At 39.7% G+C, this 20775-nt stretch overlaps 2 protein-coding genes across 2 annotated transcripts in view; one reads left to right on the top strand and one right to left on the bottom strand.

The window, feature by feature from the left end:
• The window catches only part of CYLD (CYLD lysine 63 deubiquitinase), a 94099-nt gene that overhangs the window by 58825 nt on the left and 14499 nt on the right, over positions 1 to 20775 (top strand). Inside the window, exons 6-9 of the mRNA XM_049786061.1 lie at positions 10169 to 10548; positions 11387 to 11552; positions 15135 to 15276; positions 17547 to 17669. Coding sequence (XP_049642018.1) covers positions 10169 to 10548; positions 11387 to 11552; positions 15135 to 15276; positions 17547 to 17669 — 811 coding nt within the window. The remainder of the gene's footprint in view (positions 1 to 10168; positions 10549 to 11386; positions 11553 to 15134; positions 15277 to 17546; positions 17670 to 20775) is intronic.
• LOC126027110 (60S ribosomal protein L21-like) lies at positions 4741 to 5276 on the bottom strand. Its single transcript, XM_049786093.1, has one exon. The coding sequence runs from the start codon at positions 5249 to 5251 to the stop codon at positions 4769 to 4771; it is 483 nt and encodes a 160-aa protein (XP_049642050.1). The 5' UTR covers positions 5252 to 5276; the 3' UTR covers positions 4741 to 4768.

Raw genomic sequence — 20775 nt, forward strand, 5'->3', positions numbered from 1 at the left:
ATTCTTTGAGGTGATCTTTTAAACTCTTGGTTTTGTTATTTTCCTGTTTCTTAACATAGGCCTGTAATGCTATGAGTTTCCCCCTAAGTACTGTGTTGTGTAGGGTGGTTTTTGTTACAATCGGGGGTTTGGATTGTGTAATTCATCTCTGAGTAAGTCGCTTAGGATCGGCTTAGTTTGCACAAATAGTTCAAGTTCGTTCATATTTGTGAATGTTTTTAGTCTGCCCTCCCATATGAATGATAGTTTTGCTGGGTATTGGACCCTGGGTTGGAAATTTCTTTCACTCAGTCGTTTAAATACGTCATTCCACTGTCTTCTTGCTTGAATTATTTCAAATGGGAGATCTGGTTTGATTCTTATGTCCTTTCCTTTGTACTTGAGGTTTTTTTTCTCCCTTATTGCTTTCAGGACTTCCTCTTTCTCTTTGTTTTTTGCCATTTGGATTATTATGTGTCTTGGTGTGGGTTTATTAGGGTCTATTTTATTAGGGACTCTCTTGAATTCTTGGATTTGTCCTAAATTGTCTTTCCAGAGGGTGGGAATGTTCTCTGTTATTATCTCCCTGACTACTTGTTCTTCCCCCTTCCCTATTTCTTCCCCTTCTGGTATACCCACAATTCTTAGATTATTTCTTTTGTCCTTATTCATTAGATATTGGATTTTTCCTTCCAGTGCTTTGCCTTTTTTTTCTTTGTTGGTTTCTTGATCATTTTTATATTGCAGTTTTCCTTCGAGTTCATCGATGTGCTTCTCCAACTCTGTGGTTCTACTCGTAAGGCTTGTTATTTTGTCTTTTAAATCCTTCACTTCTTTTTGTATGGAATCTCTCATGTTCTTTAACATTTCTTCTTTAATTTGGCTTAGTCGTTCGTCCATGAATTTCTTATACTCGGTTGCTAGGGTTTCTTTCATTCTGTTTAGTAATTCTTGCATTTCCTTCCTCATGGCCGCTTTTAGGTCTTCTTCCCATGAATCTGTGCGCTTTGGTGGACTTGGAAACTTGATAGGGCTTGTCATGTTGTCTCCAGTTATAAGGGATCTCCTTGATTTACGCATAATACTTTGTATTTAATGGTATGTTTTGGAGTACTATGGCTTCTAATTTCGGTCTGCTTTGGTCTCCTTCCTGAAGGTTTTTCTAGAGGAGCCTGTTGGGTGAGTTTGTTGAACCTAGCCCTTTCTCCTCCCCTTTGATCCCTAGAGTTCAACCTTCCTGCAGTGGGTTTTGTCCCCTTTCTGCTCCTTATTTCTGTCAGCGGTGCAATTCCACTCCTGGCCACAATGGTTACTGGCGCTGTTGAGCCTAGCACTCAATCCACCCTCCTTTCTCTGGGATTCAATGGAGCTCCGCCCCCTCCAATCCTCCCTTGAAGGAGTTCCCTCAGTTCCACTCTGCAGGCTCTATCTACGCCCTTGGGAAGTCCCTGGTCCGCTCCAGGGTCCAGGGGGGTGGACTGTTCTAGGTCACCTGCGAGTCTAGATGGTTGGCCCTATCTCCCCGTCTATTCGGGTCGCTCAACTTGTCTTTCTAGGCGCCACCCTGGGGGGAGGGGCCGGCCCCAAGCCGAGCAAAAAGTCAGAAACTCACTCACGCCTCCCCAGCCGGCACTCAGGAGTCTCTGGGCGGAGGGGCAGGCCCAAACGCCAAGCAAAAGGAGAGAAACTCACTCACGCCTCCCCAGCCGGCACTCAGGAGTCTCTGAGGGGAATGGCAGGCCCAAACGCCAAGCAAAAGGAGAGAATCTCACTCACGCCTCCCCAGCCGGCACTCAGGAGTCTCTGAGGGGAATGGCAGGCCCAAACGCCAAGCAAAAGGAGAGGAACTCACTCACGCCTCCCCAGCCGGCACTCAGGAGTCTCTGAGGGGAGTGGCAGGCCCAAACGCCAAGCAAAAGGAGAGAAACCCACTCATGCCTCCCCAGCCGGCACTCAGGAGTCTCTGAGGGGAATGGCAGGCCCAAACGCCAAGCAAAAGGAGAGAAACCCACTCACGCCTCCCCAGCCGGCACTCAGGAGTCTCTGAGGGGAATGGCAGGCCCAAACGCCAAGCAAAAGGAGAGAAACCCACTCACGCCTCCCCAGCCGGCACTCAGGAGTCTCTGAGGGGAGTGGCAGGCCCAAACGCCAAGCAAAAGGAGAGAATCTCACTCACGCCTCCCCAGCCGGCACTCAGGAGTCTCTGAGGGGAATGGCAGGCCCAAACGCCAAGCAAAAGGAGAGAAACTCACTCACGCCTCCCCAGCCTGCACTCAGCCAGAGCTCTTATTTCTTTGCTATTTTTCTGTTTGGTGGATCTGTCCAGTGGTGATAGTGGAGTATTGAGGTCCCCTACTATTATCACATTTCCCTTCATGTGTTTCTCCAGGTTTGCCAGTAGTTGCCTCACATATTTTGCTGGCTCTACATTAGGTGCATAGATATTGACCAGGGTTAGTGTTTCTTGATCTATTGTTCCCCTGATCAGTAAGTAGTGACCCTCTGTGTCTCTGATCACTTTCTTGAGGTTGAATGCAATTTGGTCTGATATAAGAATGGCTGTCCCTGCTCTTTTTTGTTTTCCATTGGCCTGAATAATTACTTTCCAACCTTTTATTCTAAGCCTGTGCCTATCCTGCATCTGTAGGTGTGTTTCTTGCAGACAGCAGAAGTCCGGTTTATTTTTCCTAATCCAGTTCTCTACTATGTGTCTTTTAATTGGAGAGTTTAGTCCGTTAACATTTAGGGAGATTATTGAGAGAGAGGATTGTTGTGTAGTTGTGTTGTGTAGGGTGGTTTTTGTTACAATCGGGGGTTTGGATTGTGTAATTCGTCTTTGAGTAAGTCGCTTAGGATCGGTTTTGTTTGCACAAATAGTTCAAATTCGTTCTTGTTTGAGAATGTTTTTAGTCTATCCTCCCATATGAATGTAAGTTTTGCTGGGTATTGGACCCTAGGTTGGAAATTTCTTTCGTTCAGTCTTTTAAATATGTCATTCCACTGTCTTCTTGCTTGAATTATTTCGAATGGGAGATCTGGTTTGATTCTTATGTCCCTACCTTGGTACTTGAGGTTTCTTTTCTTCCTTATTGCTTTAAGGAGTTCCTCTTTCTCTTTGTTTTTTGCCAATTGGATTACCATGTGTCTTGGTGTTTGTTTATTAGGGTCTATCTTATTGGGAACTCTTTTTACTTCCTGTATTGGCATTGCAGTTTCCTTCCAGAGGGTGGGGAAGTTCTCCTCTATTATCTCTCTGACTACTTGTTCTTCCCCTTTCCCTATTTCCTCTCCTTCTGGTATACCCACAATTCTTAGATTGTTTCTTTTGTCCTTGTTCATTAGATACTGGACTTTTCCTTCCAGTGCTTTGCCTTTTATTTCTTTGTTGGTTTCTTGATCATTTTTTGTTTGCAGTTTTCCTTCGAGTTCTTCAATGTGTTTCTCCAATTCTGTGTTTCTGCTTGTAAGGCTTGTTACTTTGTCTTTTAATTCCTTCACTTCTTTTTGTATGGAATCTCTCATGTTCTTTAACATTTCTTCTTTAATTTGGCTGATTCGTTCATCCATAGATTTCTTATACTCGATAGCTAGGGTTTCTCTCAATTCTTTTATTAATTCTTGCATTTCCTTCTTCATGGCTGCTTTTAGGTCTTCATCGCGTGGATCTGTGCGTTTTGGTGGACTTGGAAGCTTGCAAGGGTTTGTCCCCATATCTCCAGATATTAGAGATCTCCTTGATTTACGCATATTTCTTTGTATTTAATGGTGTGTTTTAGAGTGCTGTGCTTCTAATTTTCACCTGTTTTGATCCCCTGTGGTGTGGGAGTGGGTTCCCTTCCCGAGGGTGGTTCTAGAGGGACTTTTGGGTGAACTCGCTGAGGTTTGGATCCTCCTGTACTCTTTATGTGGCCTGGTTAGTTGTTTTCCCCTTTTGTTGGCAGCTAGTACTGGCCCTTTCCTGACCACAGTGGTGGGGGTCACTGTTTCTCCTCTCCTCTTTCTCCTCTACTACTTGGAAGTCAGTCTTCCTCTTTATTCCTGTCAGCAGGTGTAGTTCCGCTTCTGGCCACACTGGTTGCGGGCGCTGTTGAGCCTGACTCTCTGTTCCCTCCCTTATCTGGGGGTCAATGAAGCTCTGCTCCTCCGAGTTTTCGTGGAAGAAATTCCCCCAGTCAAGCCCTCCCGGTAGCTGCTCTCAGCACTTGGGGGGTCTCAGCTCCACTCTGGGGCTCGGGGCTAGGTTGCTCTAGGTTACCTAAAGGTCCAGGGGGCAGGCCCAAGCTCACCCAGTCTATTCGTCCCACCTGTCCCAGCGGGGCAGGTGACTCCGGCCCACTAGGTACTAGGGAATTCCCTCCTCTGTCTACGCTCAGGTCGGGTGGGGTGAACTCTGGGGCCTGGAAATTGAGGCAATGGTTGGTGTGGTCTCTGTGCCAACAATCTGGCCTGTGCGGTGTTCTCCGAGTGCCCTGGTCGCCAGCGGGGACAGGAGCAGGGGTACCTACACCCCGGTTTGGAGCGGCTCTGGCCTCTGCAGTCTACCACAGTCTATGGGGGGGGGGGTCGCGCGCAAGGTGGCGGACGCGGATGCCTCCGGTCCTCCACGTGTGGGCGCCCCAGGAGAATGCACTCACCCTGGGCGCCGCGGGGTCAGGAGCTGGGTTCCCTACTCCCGGGTTTGGAGCGGTTCTGGTCTCTGGAGTCTATGGGCGGGGGGTCGCGCGCAAGGTGGCGGACGCGGATGCCTCCGGTCCTCCACCGAGATCTTTTATTTTTTAAAAAATGCCTCTCATGCCACGAATTCGTAAGGAATGGGTTCCAGCAGCTCAGGCTCCTTTCCATTGGTTCTCACAAAGTGTGCTTCTCTGGGTGGAGCAGGCTGGCGCTTCAACTGAACCCAGGTTCCTTTCTCTTTGGCTTCCTTCTTTTTCTGATCATTTTCCTTCATCTGCTTCAGGAAGCTGTCTCGCCTTTTAGAGTGCTTAATATGCTCAATACGAACATTAATTCTCTTGGCAAGAATCTTGCCTTTGACTTGTTTATTTACAACAGTGCCAACAGCATGCTGGGTAACATTGTAGACTCTTCCAGTTTTTCCATGGTAACATTTGTGGGGCATTCCTTTTTGAACAGTGCCCACTCCCTTTGTGTCTACAGTATCACCTTTCTTATAAATCCGCATGTATGTGGCCAAAGGAACAACTCCATGTTTTCTAAAGTATCTAGAAAACATGTAGTGGGTACCCCATTTCTTTCCCTTTGTGTTGGTCATGACTGTGATTTACTGGAAAACTGGAAGATGGCGGTTCTGCTTTCTTGAGATCTTGATAAGAAATTTAGTGTTGCGATAAGAAATTATGCTAACAATTCCAGAAATTCAAAGAATTGTTTCATCCCCCTGCATTCCTCTGCTATACCTGGTAGGTTCAGGGACTACTGGCTCTGTATTCACTTCTGACAATGCTTGGGGAGACCATGTGCTGAGGATTGGACTTGGGCTACCCACATCCCAAACATGTATATAGACCACTGGAGTTCTCTCTTCAAGTCCCAGTAATCAGTTTTAAATAGTGAAATGAGAAAAGATTAAGTGAGATTTTTTTTTACATTTACATGGCTGGATCTCACTAGAAGTTGTAAGTTGAATAATTTGGAGAGGTGTATTAAAGGAGATAGAACAAGTCAGAACCTGGTTGTAGAGGCTCTTACTCTATAACCAGGACATAAAAGCTGTTGGCTTGGGGCCAGAGTGATAGTACAGTGATAAGGCTTTAGCCTTGTCCAAGGGCCTATACAGGACAGCCTCCAATTTGAATCCTGGCATCCCATATGGTTCCCGGAGCCTACCAGGAGTAATTCCTGAGCGCCACCAGATGTGACCCCAAAACAAGCAAACAAACAAAAAGCTGATCTGATGGCTGCTTAAATGATGGAGATGGTGGTAGAGATGAAGATAAATGTGATACATGTTTTGGTGTCAAGCCAACAGAACTTGCCTTGTGCGTCTGGTTGTTGGATTTGATGCAAATTGTAGATTTGATGCAAATTGTGGATTTGGGAAAGAAAAGAATAACTTAATAAATCATAGATTGACTTAATGAAAAGTCCCAAATAAAATTTAAAAAACAGCAAAACATGAACAGTAAATACCCATGTAGTCACATTCACTTTAAGAAAAAGAATTTCTGGGCCCGGAGAGATAGCACAGCGGTGTTTGCCTTGCAAGCAGCCGACCCAGGACCTAAGGTGGTTGGTTCGAATCTCGGTGTCCCATATGGTCCCCTGTGCCTGCCAGGAGGCTATTTCTGAGCTGATAGCCAGGAGTAACCCCTGAGCACAATCGGGTGTGGCCTAAAAACCAAACAAAAACAAAAACAAAAACAAAAAAAACAAAAACCCTCAAAAATAAAAGAAAAATAATTTCTTCATTACCTTTGAAGTCCTATTGAGGCCTATTTTGAGTCCCTTTAAGTCTCCTTAATGTATCTTTTTTTTTTTACTAGTATTATTCTTTTTATTTTTGCTCTTTACTTGGAGCTATCATCATCTTTAGTATAGTGTTTATCATCTTCTTGATTTTTATTATATCTTCTTAAGTTTTATCTCTAAATACATAGTTCTGCATATTCTTGACCATTAGATACAAGGAATTAGGCCATTTGTGTCCTTATGGAAACCATTACTTTCTACCCTTGCTTAGGAACCCAGAGGCTAGTCTCTGAGATACTTGGTCCAATAGGCCTAGTGGTGAGATGATGAAGTCCAGCAATTCTGGACTCCACTGAGCAGCCAGGGCCAGAGGTCAGTGGACAATATAGTGCCAGGGTCAAGGTTGGGGGTCTCATGAATACAAAGTACATGTGTTCCATATCTGTATAATATATATGTATAATGTTTTGTTTTTATTATAAAATATAATAATACACCACCATAGAATTAACCTGTTAATCATTAGTAAGTTTTTTTTTCTATTTTCCTTTTATTATTAAAAGCTCTGCTTTTATTGTTCTTACACGATTGAGATATAAACCAAGAGTGGAATTTCTAGGACATATAATCTACTTTACTAAATCATACCAAATTGTTATCCAAATATTCATACCATTTATATTGCAATCAGTATTTTATCATGAATGTTTATTCAGACACTGTGGTTTACAAAGTTGTTCATAATAGAGTTGTTTCAGGCATACAATATTTCAGCACCAATCTCATCACAAATGTCTCCTTCTCTCCACCTATATCAATGCCCAGGTTCCCTCCAATTCCCCGGCAAACATAGAGCAAATTTACTTGATATTATTTGATCAAGTGGTGATAATTGTTATATGTTTTAACCTTCCTTAATCTAGTACAGACAGCCATCTGTATCATTAGGAGCTCTTCTTGTAGAACTGAATTCAAGGTTATGAATTCCCTAAGCTGATGCCTATCTTTGAGACTCTGTGTAGTTCCTTCAACTATGAATGATAATCTAGCCTGATTGGTGAGGTGTTTCTTTTGTTGTTTTTGTACTGTATTTTTCCATATTTTTCTGACTTGTAGATTCTCATTTGCTAGATCTGTGGAACATTCTTATGGGCTATCCTTTGTATTAAAGTTCTTTTTTTTTATTTTACTTCTTGCTTTTGGTATTCTGTCTCTGTCTTTGGATTTTTGTCATTTTGAGTATGATGTATCTTGGAAATTTTCATTGAGTCTATTTTCATTAGGACTCTTGAGCCTCTTGAATCTTGGTGCCTGTAATTCTCAATTTGGGAAGTTTTTATTGATGGTTTCTTTAACTGTTGCCTTGTTCTTTAGGTGCTCCAGAGATTCTTATACTGTTTCTCTTGAATTCATCTCTTACTTCTCTGGTGTGCTGTTCATTTCTTTCAGACTATTTTCCACCTCTGCAGTCAGCATTTTAAGTTTGTCACTTTGCTTTTATCATTAAAATAATGATTAAAGACTTTTGACTTTTGAAATTATATTTATATTGATTTTTACTTTGACTCTCATTACTAGTGAGAGCAAGAATCTGTAATTAATTTTGTTTGTTAATTGAGTTCGTCAATTATTTCCCTAGTTTTCTGAAGGTAAGATTATTATTAGTTTCTAGAACTAATAAGTTTTACAAGTTATACTCCTTTGTCAGATATGTGTATTGCAAATATTTTCTCTTTTTGAAGCTCATTTTTACTTGGACTATTGATGAAATAATAAGAGTCCTGGATGGCGGTGGATGATGGATGGATGGTGAGGCCTTTCTTGGCCAGCTTGGGCATCTGCATCCCCTTCCAGCCAGCTGGTTTCAGGGTTCAAGGTAGTGTCGAGGAAATGACCCACAGAAGTCAGATTTCAGGAGACACTAAACTTTTAGTAATAATACGCCCTAGCCACCATGTGTGGCTTCTAAGCTTACCTTTTAAGCAGCCCCTTAAACTGCCCTACAGTTAATCCTCACTCTGCTATCTTCATGCTCCCTACATCAGCTGAGGCTTTTTGTTGAATCTCTCTCTGAATCCCCCTCCATCCCCTGAGACAACCCCTTTGTTACCTTCCATAGACCCCTCCCAGAAATGGGCTGGTCTTACCATAAGGTAATAGCATTTTGCCCTGGGAGGGGTTGACAGACTATGATGCCTAAATGAACAAATTAATTTTAATCTGATCATATATACCAGTCTTTTCCTTTATAGCTTGTGTATGTATGTATGTATGTATGTATGTATGTATGTATGTATGTATGTATGTATGTATGTATATTTACACAGGTATGTGTGTAAGAAATTTTTCTCTACCCCGAAGTCTTTTTTTTTGCTTTTGTTTTTGTTTTTGGGTCACACCTGGCAGTGCTCAAGGGTCATTCCTGGCTCTATGCTCAGAAATCTCTCCTGGCAGGCTTGGGAGACCATATGGGATGCTGGGACTCAAACCATCATCTTTCTGCATGCAAGGCAAACGTCCTACCTCCATGCTATCTCTCCGGCCCCTACTCCAAAGTCTTAATATTTTTCTCTATTTACTTAAACAAATTTATTTATTTTTAAACTTTACTTATTGATCAATTGATTTGTTTTTGGGTCACACCCAACAGTGCTCAGGGGTTACTCCTGGCTCTGCACTCAGAAATCACCCCCTGACAGGCTGAGGGACCATATGGGATTCCAGGAATCGACCATATGGGATGCATGCAAGGCAAATGCCCTACCACTGTGCTATCTCTCCAACTCCTACTTACAAAATTTTATACTTTTGCCATTCACGTCTGTCTTTTAAGCAAGCAGGAATTTTTGTATAGTATAAGAGGTAGGAGTACAGTTTCACTTTTAAAGAAAAAAATGGATAACCTGTTTCTCAACTCTATAATGAAACTCTTTCCTCAGTTATTCCAATGCCGATCTAGCAAAAGTTTAAGCAAAAAGTTTTAAGGAAACTTTCAGTATTGGTTCTCTTAATTGCTTTATTTTAAATTTATATATAAATATATATTTTTGCTTATTTTTCCTTACGTTGTCCAGGGTATTATTATAACTTCTATAATTGTTTGCTGGGTTTGTAATAATTTTTTTCTAAAATAAGTTATATGGGGACCAGTGGTAGGGAGTTTACCTTGATGTAGCTGACCTGGGATGCACCTGAGTTTGATTCCCAGCATCCCACATGGTCCCCTGAGCCTGCCAGGAGTGATTTCTGACCACAGAGCCACAAGTAACCCCTGAGTACTGCCGGGTATGGCCCATAACCCAAAAATAAATAAATAAAATAAGGTATATATCTGTATATTTCCTTTGTAAATATTACCTCCAGTTCTGTTCTACAATTGTTCTTTATCTCTCTTTTATTTTTAAAATTTACATAATAATATATTTTTGATTCATGCATTTAAAAACATCTTTATTAAATATTTTGATATTTTATTAGTTTTTCCATAAATATATTTTAAACAAAGAATATAATATATTCAATATTGTCAGTGATTTTTTTTCTTTTTGCTTCAAGCGATTTACTGAGCTACAAAATATGTGAAGGTGGGGAGGAGTAAAAGAACACTGTTTTGAAGATACTAAGTGTGTGTTACTCACTAGAATCCCACTAGAAAGGTTAAGTGGGCTTTTGGACTAGAAGTAATTGCTCATTTTTATAAATGTAAGGTCTATTGAATATCCTTAAATACATTTTTCTAATTAAAAATAATTTTTTATAGTTGCTGAAGATCCTGCAAAATCCCTCACAGAGTTATCTCCAGAATTTGGACATGCTTCACCGCCACCACAGCCACCTCCTTTGAACTCATTATCTAATGAGAACAGATTTCATTCTTTACCATTCAGTTTGACCAAGATGCCCAATACCAATGGGAGTATTGGTCACAGTCCACTTTCTCTGTCAGTCCAGTCTGTAATGGGAGAGCTGAACAATGCACCTGTCCAGGAGAGCCCACCATTGGCCTTATCTTCCGGTAACTCACATGGGCTAGAGGTGGGCTCACTGGCTGAAGTTAAAGAGAATCCTCCCTTCTATGGAGTTATCCGTTGGATTGGCCAGCCACCAGGACTCAATGAAGTGCTAGCTGGACTGGAACTGGTAATTTAATTTGACCTAAAATGTACAGTTCTTTTTATCTCTAGGGTTTTGGAAATATATTTCCCCCCTACTGCAAGCTTTGTGTTGAGTTGTTATATTTATCACAAAAACCACCAGGAGAGAAAATTTTGGTACCACATTGTCTGACTTTGTTACCCATTAAGCATCTGATTTTTGTGTTTGTAATGTTAATTGGTATGTGTTCAAGGAATGAAAATAGATTTTTAGGCTAATATGTTTAAGCTCATTGTAATGAAGAGAATACAGCAAGGAAAACAAATCTGTTAGCCTGTTTTTTTTTCTCTTTATTTTACTACCCAGTTTGTTTTTACATGTATATCATTTACTTTAAGAATAATTGCCTTTTAAAATATTTGGAATAAGAAAGTTTTTTTCCCCTTTGGATATTAGGAAATATATTATTTGGCATTTCATAACTGGATAAAAGAATTTGAACACATTCTGCTTTTACAAATATATAGCTCTTGTTTTTGTCTATGTGATGTTGATTGTTAGTGGGGGAGGACAAGGGAAGATTGTTAAATCACTTTCCTAGTTTTTACTGGTTGTGGAAACTGTAGGAAATTCAGTGAACAAAGGAAGTTGTTTCACATCTTTAAAGAATTGTATTGAGGCCTTCATGCTGAATTAGGTTTCATTTCTTAAAACGTTAGCTGTGGGCTGAAGCACAGATGATCAGCCCCTTTTCTCTATTAAATTACAGTCAGAAAGGGGGAATGTTGAGAGTCAACTCCAAAGAAATCTTAGCAACCTTAGTCCTTTGTATACTCTCTTTGTAAGATGTACAAGGATACACATGAAAGAATTTCTTTTTCAGGAAGACGAATGTGCTGGCTGTACAGATGGCACCTTTCGGGGCACTCGCTACTTTACCTGTGCCCTGAAGAAGGCACTGTTTGTTAAACTGAAGAGCTGCAGGCCCGACTCGAGGTTTGCATCCCTTCAGCCAGTTCCCAATCAGATTGAACGCTGCAACTCTTTAGGTATCTACCTGCCTTTCCTTTATTTGCCAATCTGGGATGACTGGTCTCACTTCATGCCATTTTGCACCAGGTGGCAGTGACTAGATTTAAATATGTTTCTTGTCAAGGACCATCAAGCTTTTAAATCAACAAAATGCTTTATTGGGCATATAAGAAACTTACAGGTTTCCTCAGACAAACTTAAAGAATAAAATACTGGCCTGGAGAGTGAGGACAAGTGGACGAGAAGCTTGCCTTACATGTGGTAGACCTGGGTTCAATCTTCAGCACACCATATAGTCCCTACCTCTGCCAGGAGTGATTCTTTAGTGCAGAGCCAGGAGTGCAAAGCCCTGAGCACCACAGGATGTGACCCCAAAACAAACAAACCAAAAATTAAGTGCTCATTAGGAAAGTGATTGGAACTTAAAAAGTGAAAAATAGGGGCCAGAGAGATAGCATGGAGGTAAGGCATTTGCCTTTCATGCAGAAGGATGGTGGTTCGAATCCCAGAATCCCATATGGTCCCCTGTGCCTGCCAGGGGCGATTTCTGAGTATGGAGCCATGAGTAACCCCTGAGCACTGCTGGGTGTGACCAAAAAAAAAAACAAAAATAAAAAAACAAATCAAACCAAACCAAAACAAAAGTGAAAAATAGTGGGGCTTTCTCTTCCTGTTGATTACAGACATTGACTTTTTGTTTTAAAATAATTTCTTTAAGCACAATGGTTACAAACATGTTCGTAAATTGGGTTTCAGCTGTTAGATGCACATCCCCCCTTCACCAGTGCAATTTTCTCACCATCTTTGTCTCCCTATTTCTTACCTCCCTTCACCTCCTGCCTTCAAGACAGGCATTGTATTTTTCTATCTTTGTCATGGTAGCTGTTAGTGTAGTTATTTCTCTAACTGCACTTACCACTCTTTTTATTTAAATTAAATAATATCTTTATTTAAGCACCATGATTACAAACATGTTTATAGTTGTGTTTCAGTCATAAAAAGAACACCCTTCCTTCACTAGTGCAACTTTCCTACCACCAATGCCCTTTATCTCCTTCCTCCCAACCCCCTCTGGTATTTGAGACAGGCATTCTACTTCTCTCATTTATTAACATTGTCATGATAGTCGTAGTGTAGTTATTTCTCTAACTGCACTCACCACCCTTTGTGGTGAACTTCATATCATGAGCTGGTCCTTCCAGCCCTCATCTCTATTGTCTCTGGGCATTGTTACAATAGTCTTTTATTTTTCTTAAAACTCATAGATTGATGAGACTATTCCTTGTCTATCTCTCTCCCTCTGACTTATACCACTCCTTGTGATAAGCTTATTATGGGCTAGTCCTTCCAGCCTTCATCTCTATTGTCTCTGGTTATTATTAAATTGTCTTTTGTTTTTTTTCTTAAATTCCATATATGAGGGAGACTATTCTGTGCTATTTCTCTTCTGACTTATTTCACTCAACATAACATAATAGTCTCCAAATCCATCCATGTATAAGCAAATTTCATGACTTCATTTCTTTTTTTTTGTTAATATATTTATTTAAACACCTTGTTACAAACATAATTGTAGTTGGGTTTCAGTCATGTAAAGAACACCACCCGTTAACCAGTGCAACATTCCCATCACCAATGTCCCAAATCTCCCTCCTCCCCACCCCACCCCCACCTGTACTCTAGTCAGGCTTTAGACTTCCCTCATTCATTCACATTGTTATAGTTCTCAATGTAGTTATTTCTCCAACTGCACTCATCACTCTTTGTGGTAAGCTCCAGACTTCATTTCTTCTAACAGCTGTATAGTATTCCATTTTATAGTTTCTTTAGCCACTCCTCTGTTGTTGGGTATCTGGGCTGTTTCCAGGTTCTGGCTATTGTAAATAGTGAAGATATGAGGATAGGAGTACAGAGGGTATTATTGCATTGTGTTTTTGTGGTCCTAGGGTATATTCCTAGAAGTGGTATTGTTGGGTCATATGGGAGCTCAATGTCCAGTTTTTTAAGGAATATACATATTGCTTTCCAGAAAGGCTGGACTAGATGGCATTACCACCAGCACATCCATGTCAGTAGTGGTTGTTCTTGTTCTTTGTGATGATATCTCGTTGTTTTGATTTGAATCTCTCTGATGATTAATGATATGGAGCATTTTTTCATTTGCCTTTTGGCTATCTTTATTTCTTCTTTGAGGAAATGTCTGTTCATTTCTTCTCCCTATTTTTTGATGGGGTTAAATGTTTTATTCCTGTTAAGTTCTGTCAGTACCTTGTATATCTTAGATATTATCCCCATATCTAATGGATGTTGTGTGAATAGTTTCCCCATTTTGTGGGTGACCTTTTCACCCTAGTCACTGTTTCCCTTAAATTGCAGAAGCTTCTCAGTTTAATGTAATCCCATTTGTTTATCTCTGCTTCCACCTGTTTGGACAATGGTGTTTCCTCTTTGAAGATGCCTTTAGTTTCAATGTCATGAAATGTTTTGCCTATGTTTTCTTCTATATACCTTATAGTTTTGGGTCTGCTATCAAGGTCTTTAATCCATTTTGATTTGGCCTTTGTGTATGGTGTTAGATAGAGTTTCGAGGTTTTTTTTTTTTTTTTTTTTTTTTTTTTTTGGCCTGTGGATGACCATTTGTCCCAACACCACTTGTTGAAGAAACTTTCCTTGCTCCATTTTGCATTTCTTGCCCCTTTGTCAAAAATTAATTGATTGTAATAGACATTGACTTTTTAACCCTGCCTGCCCTGAGATACATATTAAGATGTGTTCTTTGGGCAGCAACTTTCCTGTCAATATTTCCTATCCTGTCCATGTCAAGTAGGAAATTCAGCTTATCCCAGATGACTGCCCTCTCATGATACATTTTTGTTCCAGCAATAGGCACATCTTAGTGTAATTACCAAAAATGGATCTGGATTGATTATTGAAAGGCAGCTTTCCATCTTTGGTAGGAGGTGGCAGTTCCCTTTCTAGTTTGGGATCCTAGAGGGAAGACTTTCGAGTGTTAAGCAGGCTTAGGGCCACCATCTTTATGGAAGCCCTTTCTTTCTACAGTTGAAATAGTTCTTTGGAATTTGTTTTCTTTTCCAACTTGAAAGTGAAACATATTCAGACAGTAAAATACTAGGGAACGAAAATATTTTAATACATTTAAAAATTTACTTTTTTACTTTTTTTGGTTTTGGGGTCCACACTCAGTTTGCTCAGGGATCTATTCTGGTGGTGTTTGGGAAACCATATTCAATGCTGGGCACTGAACCTAAATTAGTTGTATGCAAGGAAGTGCATACCTTACCTCTTTAGCTTCAAGGGGACTAACATATTTTTACTTGTTTGGTGGCTTTTTATGCATTACTTAATCGTGTGAAGTGGTTTTTACATTATAGAAGAAGTAAGAGTGAGAATGAAGAGTAGTATTTTTTACAAGTCATCCTAAAACATAACCAAAACTATCTTCAATTTAGTTTTGAGAAACATTCTTATTAAATACAATAATATTCTCAATAAATATTTTTATAAAGTGAAGACATATTTGGGAATGCATATATAATATTTAAAAATAATAATTTTCATGTTCATAATTATCTTTTCAGCATTTGGAGGCTACTTAAGTGAGGTAGTAGAAGAAAATACGCCACCAAAAATGGAAAAAGAAGGTTTAGAGATAATGATTGGAAAGAAGAAAGGTATCCAGGGTCATTACAATTCTTGTTACTTAGACTCAACTTTATTCTGGTAAGTTTAAAATGAATGGGATTATCCATGGAGGCAAAGACAAATGTATGTGTGAAAGCAACTTCCAACTGGCTCTGAGTAGAGAAATAGGTGGTACTAGAGGAGAGGAAAGAAATGGAGATCTACATTTCATTTATACTACTTGGAAGCTACTAAGTATGAATTCGCGTCACTATATAAAAACAACTTTTGAAAACTAAGTTTTTGAGAGATGACAGACTTTGGGTGGTGGTGTTCCAAGTGGAAGGATTCATTTGAGACTATCTGGGAAATCTGTAATGGAGGACAGGAAGTGCTGCTTGTGCACCTCAAATAACAGCTTCCAGTCAGTCCTGGGCTGCTGAATGGATTAAAGGATTACTCTCAGTATGATCCTTGTGCCTCAAAAATGTAGTTTTGATTAGATGATCCTCAGTGTTCGGGGGTGCAGGCTTAAAAAATATAATCATTACACAGTGGAACAATTTACCATGGAAAGAAACTGAACACTCTGAAGACTTGAGCCAAATACTATGAGGGCATCCTGTTTGCTCCATTATTGAGCTATGGCATAAAGTGAGCAAGTTAATAGGATTTATGATTATTAAAGAAGGGAGATAAATAAATGTTCCCATTTGGGGTTGGGGGCATCAGTATAATTTCACTATCACAGATCTGCTACTGATAAAATTAGCCTTCAGGGCTGACAATAATAATATTTAAATGTTTTGATAAAAGTTCATATTTGCAAAATTTTCTTTTTCTTCAATATCAGCAAGTTAACACTCACAAATGACCTTGACATGGGAAGAAAGTTCCACCTCTGCAGAGGGTTGTAGAAAAGGAGTGGGATCCCGAGAGTGAGATAGACACTAAGGATGTGTTGGATGGGGAAAGAGTATCTAAGGGAGCACCTAAAGCTTTCTCCTTTGCTGTCTATTTGTAGTTTAAATCTGTGTAGAATCTGTGAAGAAATTTTTAACTTGGGCAGAGATGTTTTCTGAACATGCTATAGGCATATTTTTATTCTGTTAATCTTCTATTAGATGTTCCCTCCCTCCCTCCCTCCCTCCCTTCCTTCCTTCCTTCCTTCCTTCCTTCCTTCCTTCCTTCCTTCCTTCCTTCCTTCCTTCCTTCCTTCCTTCCTTCCTTCCTTCCTTCCTTCCTTCCTTCCTTCCTTCCTTTTCTTTCTTTCCTTCCTTCCTCCCTCCCTCCTTCCCTTCCTTCCTCCCTACCTTCCTTCCCTCCCTCCCTATCTTCCTTCCCTCCCTCCCTCCCTTCCTTCCTCTTCTCTCCCTCCCTCCCTTCCTTCCCTCCCTCCCTTTCCTTCTTTTCCTTCCTTCCTCTTCCCTCCCTCCTTCCCTTCTTTCCCTCCCTCCCTTTGCTTCCTTTCCTTCCCTCCCTCCTTCCCTTCTTTCCCTCCCTCCCTTTCCTTCCTTCCCTTCCTTTCCTTCCTTCCCTCCCTCCCTTTCCTTCCTTTCCTTCCCTCCCTCCCTCCTTCCTTCCCTCCCTCCCTCCCTCCTTCCCTCCTTTCCTTCCTTCCTTCCTTCCTTCCCTCCCTCCCTTTCCTTCTTTTCCTTCCTTCCTCTTCCCTCCCTCCCTCCCTTCTTTCCCTCCCTCCCTTTCCTTCCTTTCCTTCCTTCCCTCCTTCCCTTCTTTCCCTCCCTCCCTTTCCTTCCCTCCCTCCCTTTCCTTCCTTCCCTCCCTCCCTTTCCTTCCTTCCCTCCCTCCCTTTCCTTCCTTTCCTTCCCTCCCTCCCTCCCTCCCTCCCTCCTTCCCTCCCTCCCTCCCTTCCTCCCTCCCTCCCTTCCTTCCTTCCTTCCTTCCTTCCTTCCTTCCTTCCTTCCTTCCTTCCTTCCTTCCTTCCTTCCTTCCTTCCTTCCTTCCTTCCTTCCTTCCTTCCTTCCTCTGCCTGCCACACCTGCTGGTGCTCAGGGATTACTCCTGGCTCTGTGCTCAGAAATCACTCCTAGTGGGCTCAGGGGATCATATAGGCTGCTGGGGATCGCACCCAGGTCAAGTACATTCCAGGCAAATCCCTTACCTGCCCTTCCTGCTGTACTATCACTGTGGCCCCTGGTGTTATATTTTCCATAAACTGAAATTATCTGTAGACCCCAATTGATTAAACTGTGGGACCCTTTTCACAGGGTCATAGATATATGTGTTAGTGAAAATATTATTTTGTATGTTTATTTGTTCTCCAAATGACTCTTTTTACTATATATTCTCTTTAGACTTTGTTTCTCAAAGTTTATGTTTACCAAAAAAATGTCCTTTTTATTTTTCAGTTTGTTTGCCTTTAGTTCTGTTTTGGACACTGTGTTACTTAGACCCAAAGAAAAGAATGATGTAGAATATTATAGCGAAACTCAAGAATTACTGAGAACTGAAATTGTTAATCCTTTGAGAATGTAAGTAGCATTGTTGATTAGTAATTAAAGTTGATTTAAAAGTGGACATATTTTAAACCGTTAGTCCTTTTATTGTCATTATTTAGCATCTTAAATCTGGCCAATGTATAGCACTGTACAGTATATTATTTTGGTAGCACTTACTATAATATAGTAATTAAAGTAAGTTAGACAAATGGAGATGAAGTTCTTAAAATTTTTATCTTCTATAATAGTTCCAGTACCACTCTTAACTATAATCATACTTTTATTATTAGTTCAGCTGGTGCAGTCTATGATTTTTAAGCTTAATTTATCTGAAATAAAATGAGCAAAGAAAATTTTTACCTTTTTATTAGAAAAATGAGATATATTAGAACTTTTTTTAGTTAAAGGAATATATTTTGGCCTCCCTTGAATATATTTTGTCTCCCTTAAATTCCTTTTATAAAACTGATATTTTTGAGTCACTCTAATGTCATAATTTATAAACTTTCTTTGGCTATAGAAAATAATTTTTAACGATTAAGCGTAAGGGTGAGATATTTTCTAAAGACATTTTATTTAGTGGTGATAGTGTTGTATGCCACTGACACATTATAAAATTTAAACTATAAGGAGTTAAGGGCACAGGTCATAAAACAAATCCCAATTTAGGACTATCAAAGGAAAACTAGTGTCAGGTCATTGTTATGGAATTTGGGAGAGGCTCAAAGGGTTGGCTGGAGGGAGTATACACCTATCTCTGTTCTCGGGAGGGGGGTGCCACTCCCGTCCTCAGTGCCACCTAGTGTAGCCCTGGTGGACTCTGGTTCAGGCAGTGCTTCATCCTTGACCTGAATGTAGAACCATTAGGCACCAAGCCAGTCTGAGTATTACTAGGAATACAGTCAGATCCCCTGAACACAACTTGGGAAATACTACCCCTCAAAGAAAAAATAAAGTCCATATTAAGATAAATTTAAATGTTGTGACATTATTCTTATCTAATAATTAAAATTTTAAAATATGTTTTATTTAATTAAATAATTTACAAATTTATTACAGTTGAGTTTTAGGTATATGATATTTAAACAACAATCTCACCATCAGTGTTACTTTCCTTCTACCTGTGTTCCAATTACCTGCCACCCTTTATAGGCACAAAATCAGGGGGTGCAGTTAGATTTTATGTTTTCAGTGTTGCTGGGATTGTGTTTGAATATATAGTTACACCACACTATTCCACATCACCAGTATAACTGAAGCCTTGCCTGCTGTACTTTTCTCCAACTTCAGTAAATCTTCTCTGAAGATTTGATAGAACTCACCAGTGAGTCTCTCTGGACCAGAACTTTTGTTCTTGGGGAGATTCTTAACTATTATTTGTTTCCTTACATGTGATTGGCTTGTTTAGACTTTCTACTTCATCATCATTCAGCTTTGGGAGAGTACATAACTCTAAGAATTATTCATTTCTTCTAGATTCTCCAGCTTGAATATAAAGTTGTTCATAGTAACCTTTCATTATATTTTGAATTTTGTAAGGGTCCATTTCTTGGTTTCTATGTTGTTGACTTCTGCTCTCACTTTTACTATTCTCCTCCTTCTACTTTTTATTTTTATTTTGTTGTTCCTTCTCCAGATTTTTGAGATTGTGTTTTGGTTGTTGATTTGGGCTTTTTGTTCTTTTTTATTGTAGGCCTGCATTCTATGAATTTTACTCATAGCTTTTGCTGTATTTCCTAGATTCTGGTAGTGTGTATCTTCATTGTTAGTTTCAAGGGTTCTTTCTATTTTTCCTTGATTTACTTTTTAATCTAGTTGTTGGTTAGCAGTGTTTTGTTTAGCTTCTAAATGTTGAAGTTTTCTCCAACTTCTTTCTTTGGCTAATTTCTATTTTCATGACATCACAGACTGAGATGATACTTTATACAATTTTTATATTTGTAAATTTCTGTATGTTTGAGTTATGCCATAGTATGAGATCTTTGCTGAAAACATGCCACTTGTATTTTCCTTAGTATTCACTTTATAGTTTCAGGTAAAATTTCAAGGTCTTTGGTTCACTTGAATTGAATTTCATGTAAAGTATAAGATACGGGTCCAGCTTTAATTTCTTACACATAATTATCTGGTTTTCTAAGCACTATTTGTTTAAAAGACTATTTTCCATTTTATATTCTCTGCTGCTTTATCAAAAAAAATGGTCCATATATGTGGAGATTTGTCCTTGGATACTCGATTCCATTGGTGAGAGACTATATATTTATCCTATAAGTTTTGGTATATTTCCTGTAGGCAGAAGATGGATATAATTTTTTTCCTGGGCAATCCAGCTACTGTATGATATTTAAAGGGGATTTTAATCCATTAACATTGAAAGAGATTAAAAATATTTAGAGATGTGTTGCTGTTGTGTGTATATGTGTAATCAAGCTGTTTTTGCAAGATTTTATTTTTTTTTTATAGAAAGGCTTTTTAGTATTTCTTGCCAGATTGGTTTAATTATCACAAATGCTGCCAGCTATTATTTGTCTGAAATGGGTCTTATATTTCCCTCAAGTCAAAATGATAGTATTTTAGGGTAGAAGTGGACTGTAGGGGGGTGGGGAAAAAAAAAGAAGTGAACTGTAGACTGAAAGTTTTTTTAATTTTGTGTATTGAACATTCCATTCCACTCTTTCACAGGAAAGATGTTGTAAGATATTATAGGGAAAGTCTGTTATGATTCTTATGTTGTTGCCCTGATATTTTTTTTTTTGTATAGGGGACACAACTGGTGGTGCTCAGACATTACTCTTGGCTCTGGGCTCAGGAATCACTGCTGGTGGGCTTTAGGATGCTGAGGATGAAACCTGAGTCAGCATGTGCATGGCATATGCCCTAACTGCTGTACTTTTGCTCTTGCCTTTTAAGGGGTTTCTTTTTTCTTGCTACTTTAAGCAATTTGTGTTTGGCTTGTGATTTTACTATTTTGATTACTATGTGTCTTGGAGTTGTTTTGTTTATCTATTTTGTTTGGTACTTTTTAGGCCTCTTGAATCTGTGTAGGTCAGGGAAGTTCTTGGTTATCATTTCTTCCACCAGCTGTTCTTCTCCCTTTTCTTTTTCCTCTCCTGCTATTCCTATGATTCAAAGGTTATTC

Source organism: Suncus etruscus, chromosome 14, assembly GCF_024139225.1.
Source record: "Suncus etruscus isolate mSunEtr1 chromosome 14, mSunEtr1.pri.cur, whole genome shotgun sequence".
Classification (NCBI taxonomy): Eukaryota; Metazoa; Chordata; class Mammalia; order Eulipotyphla; family Soricidae; genus Suncus; species Suncus etruscus.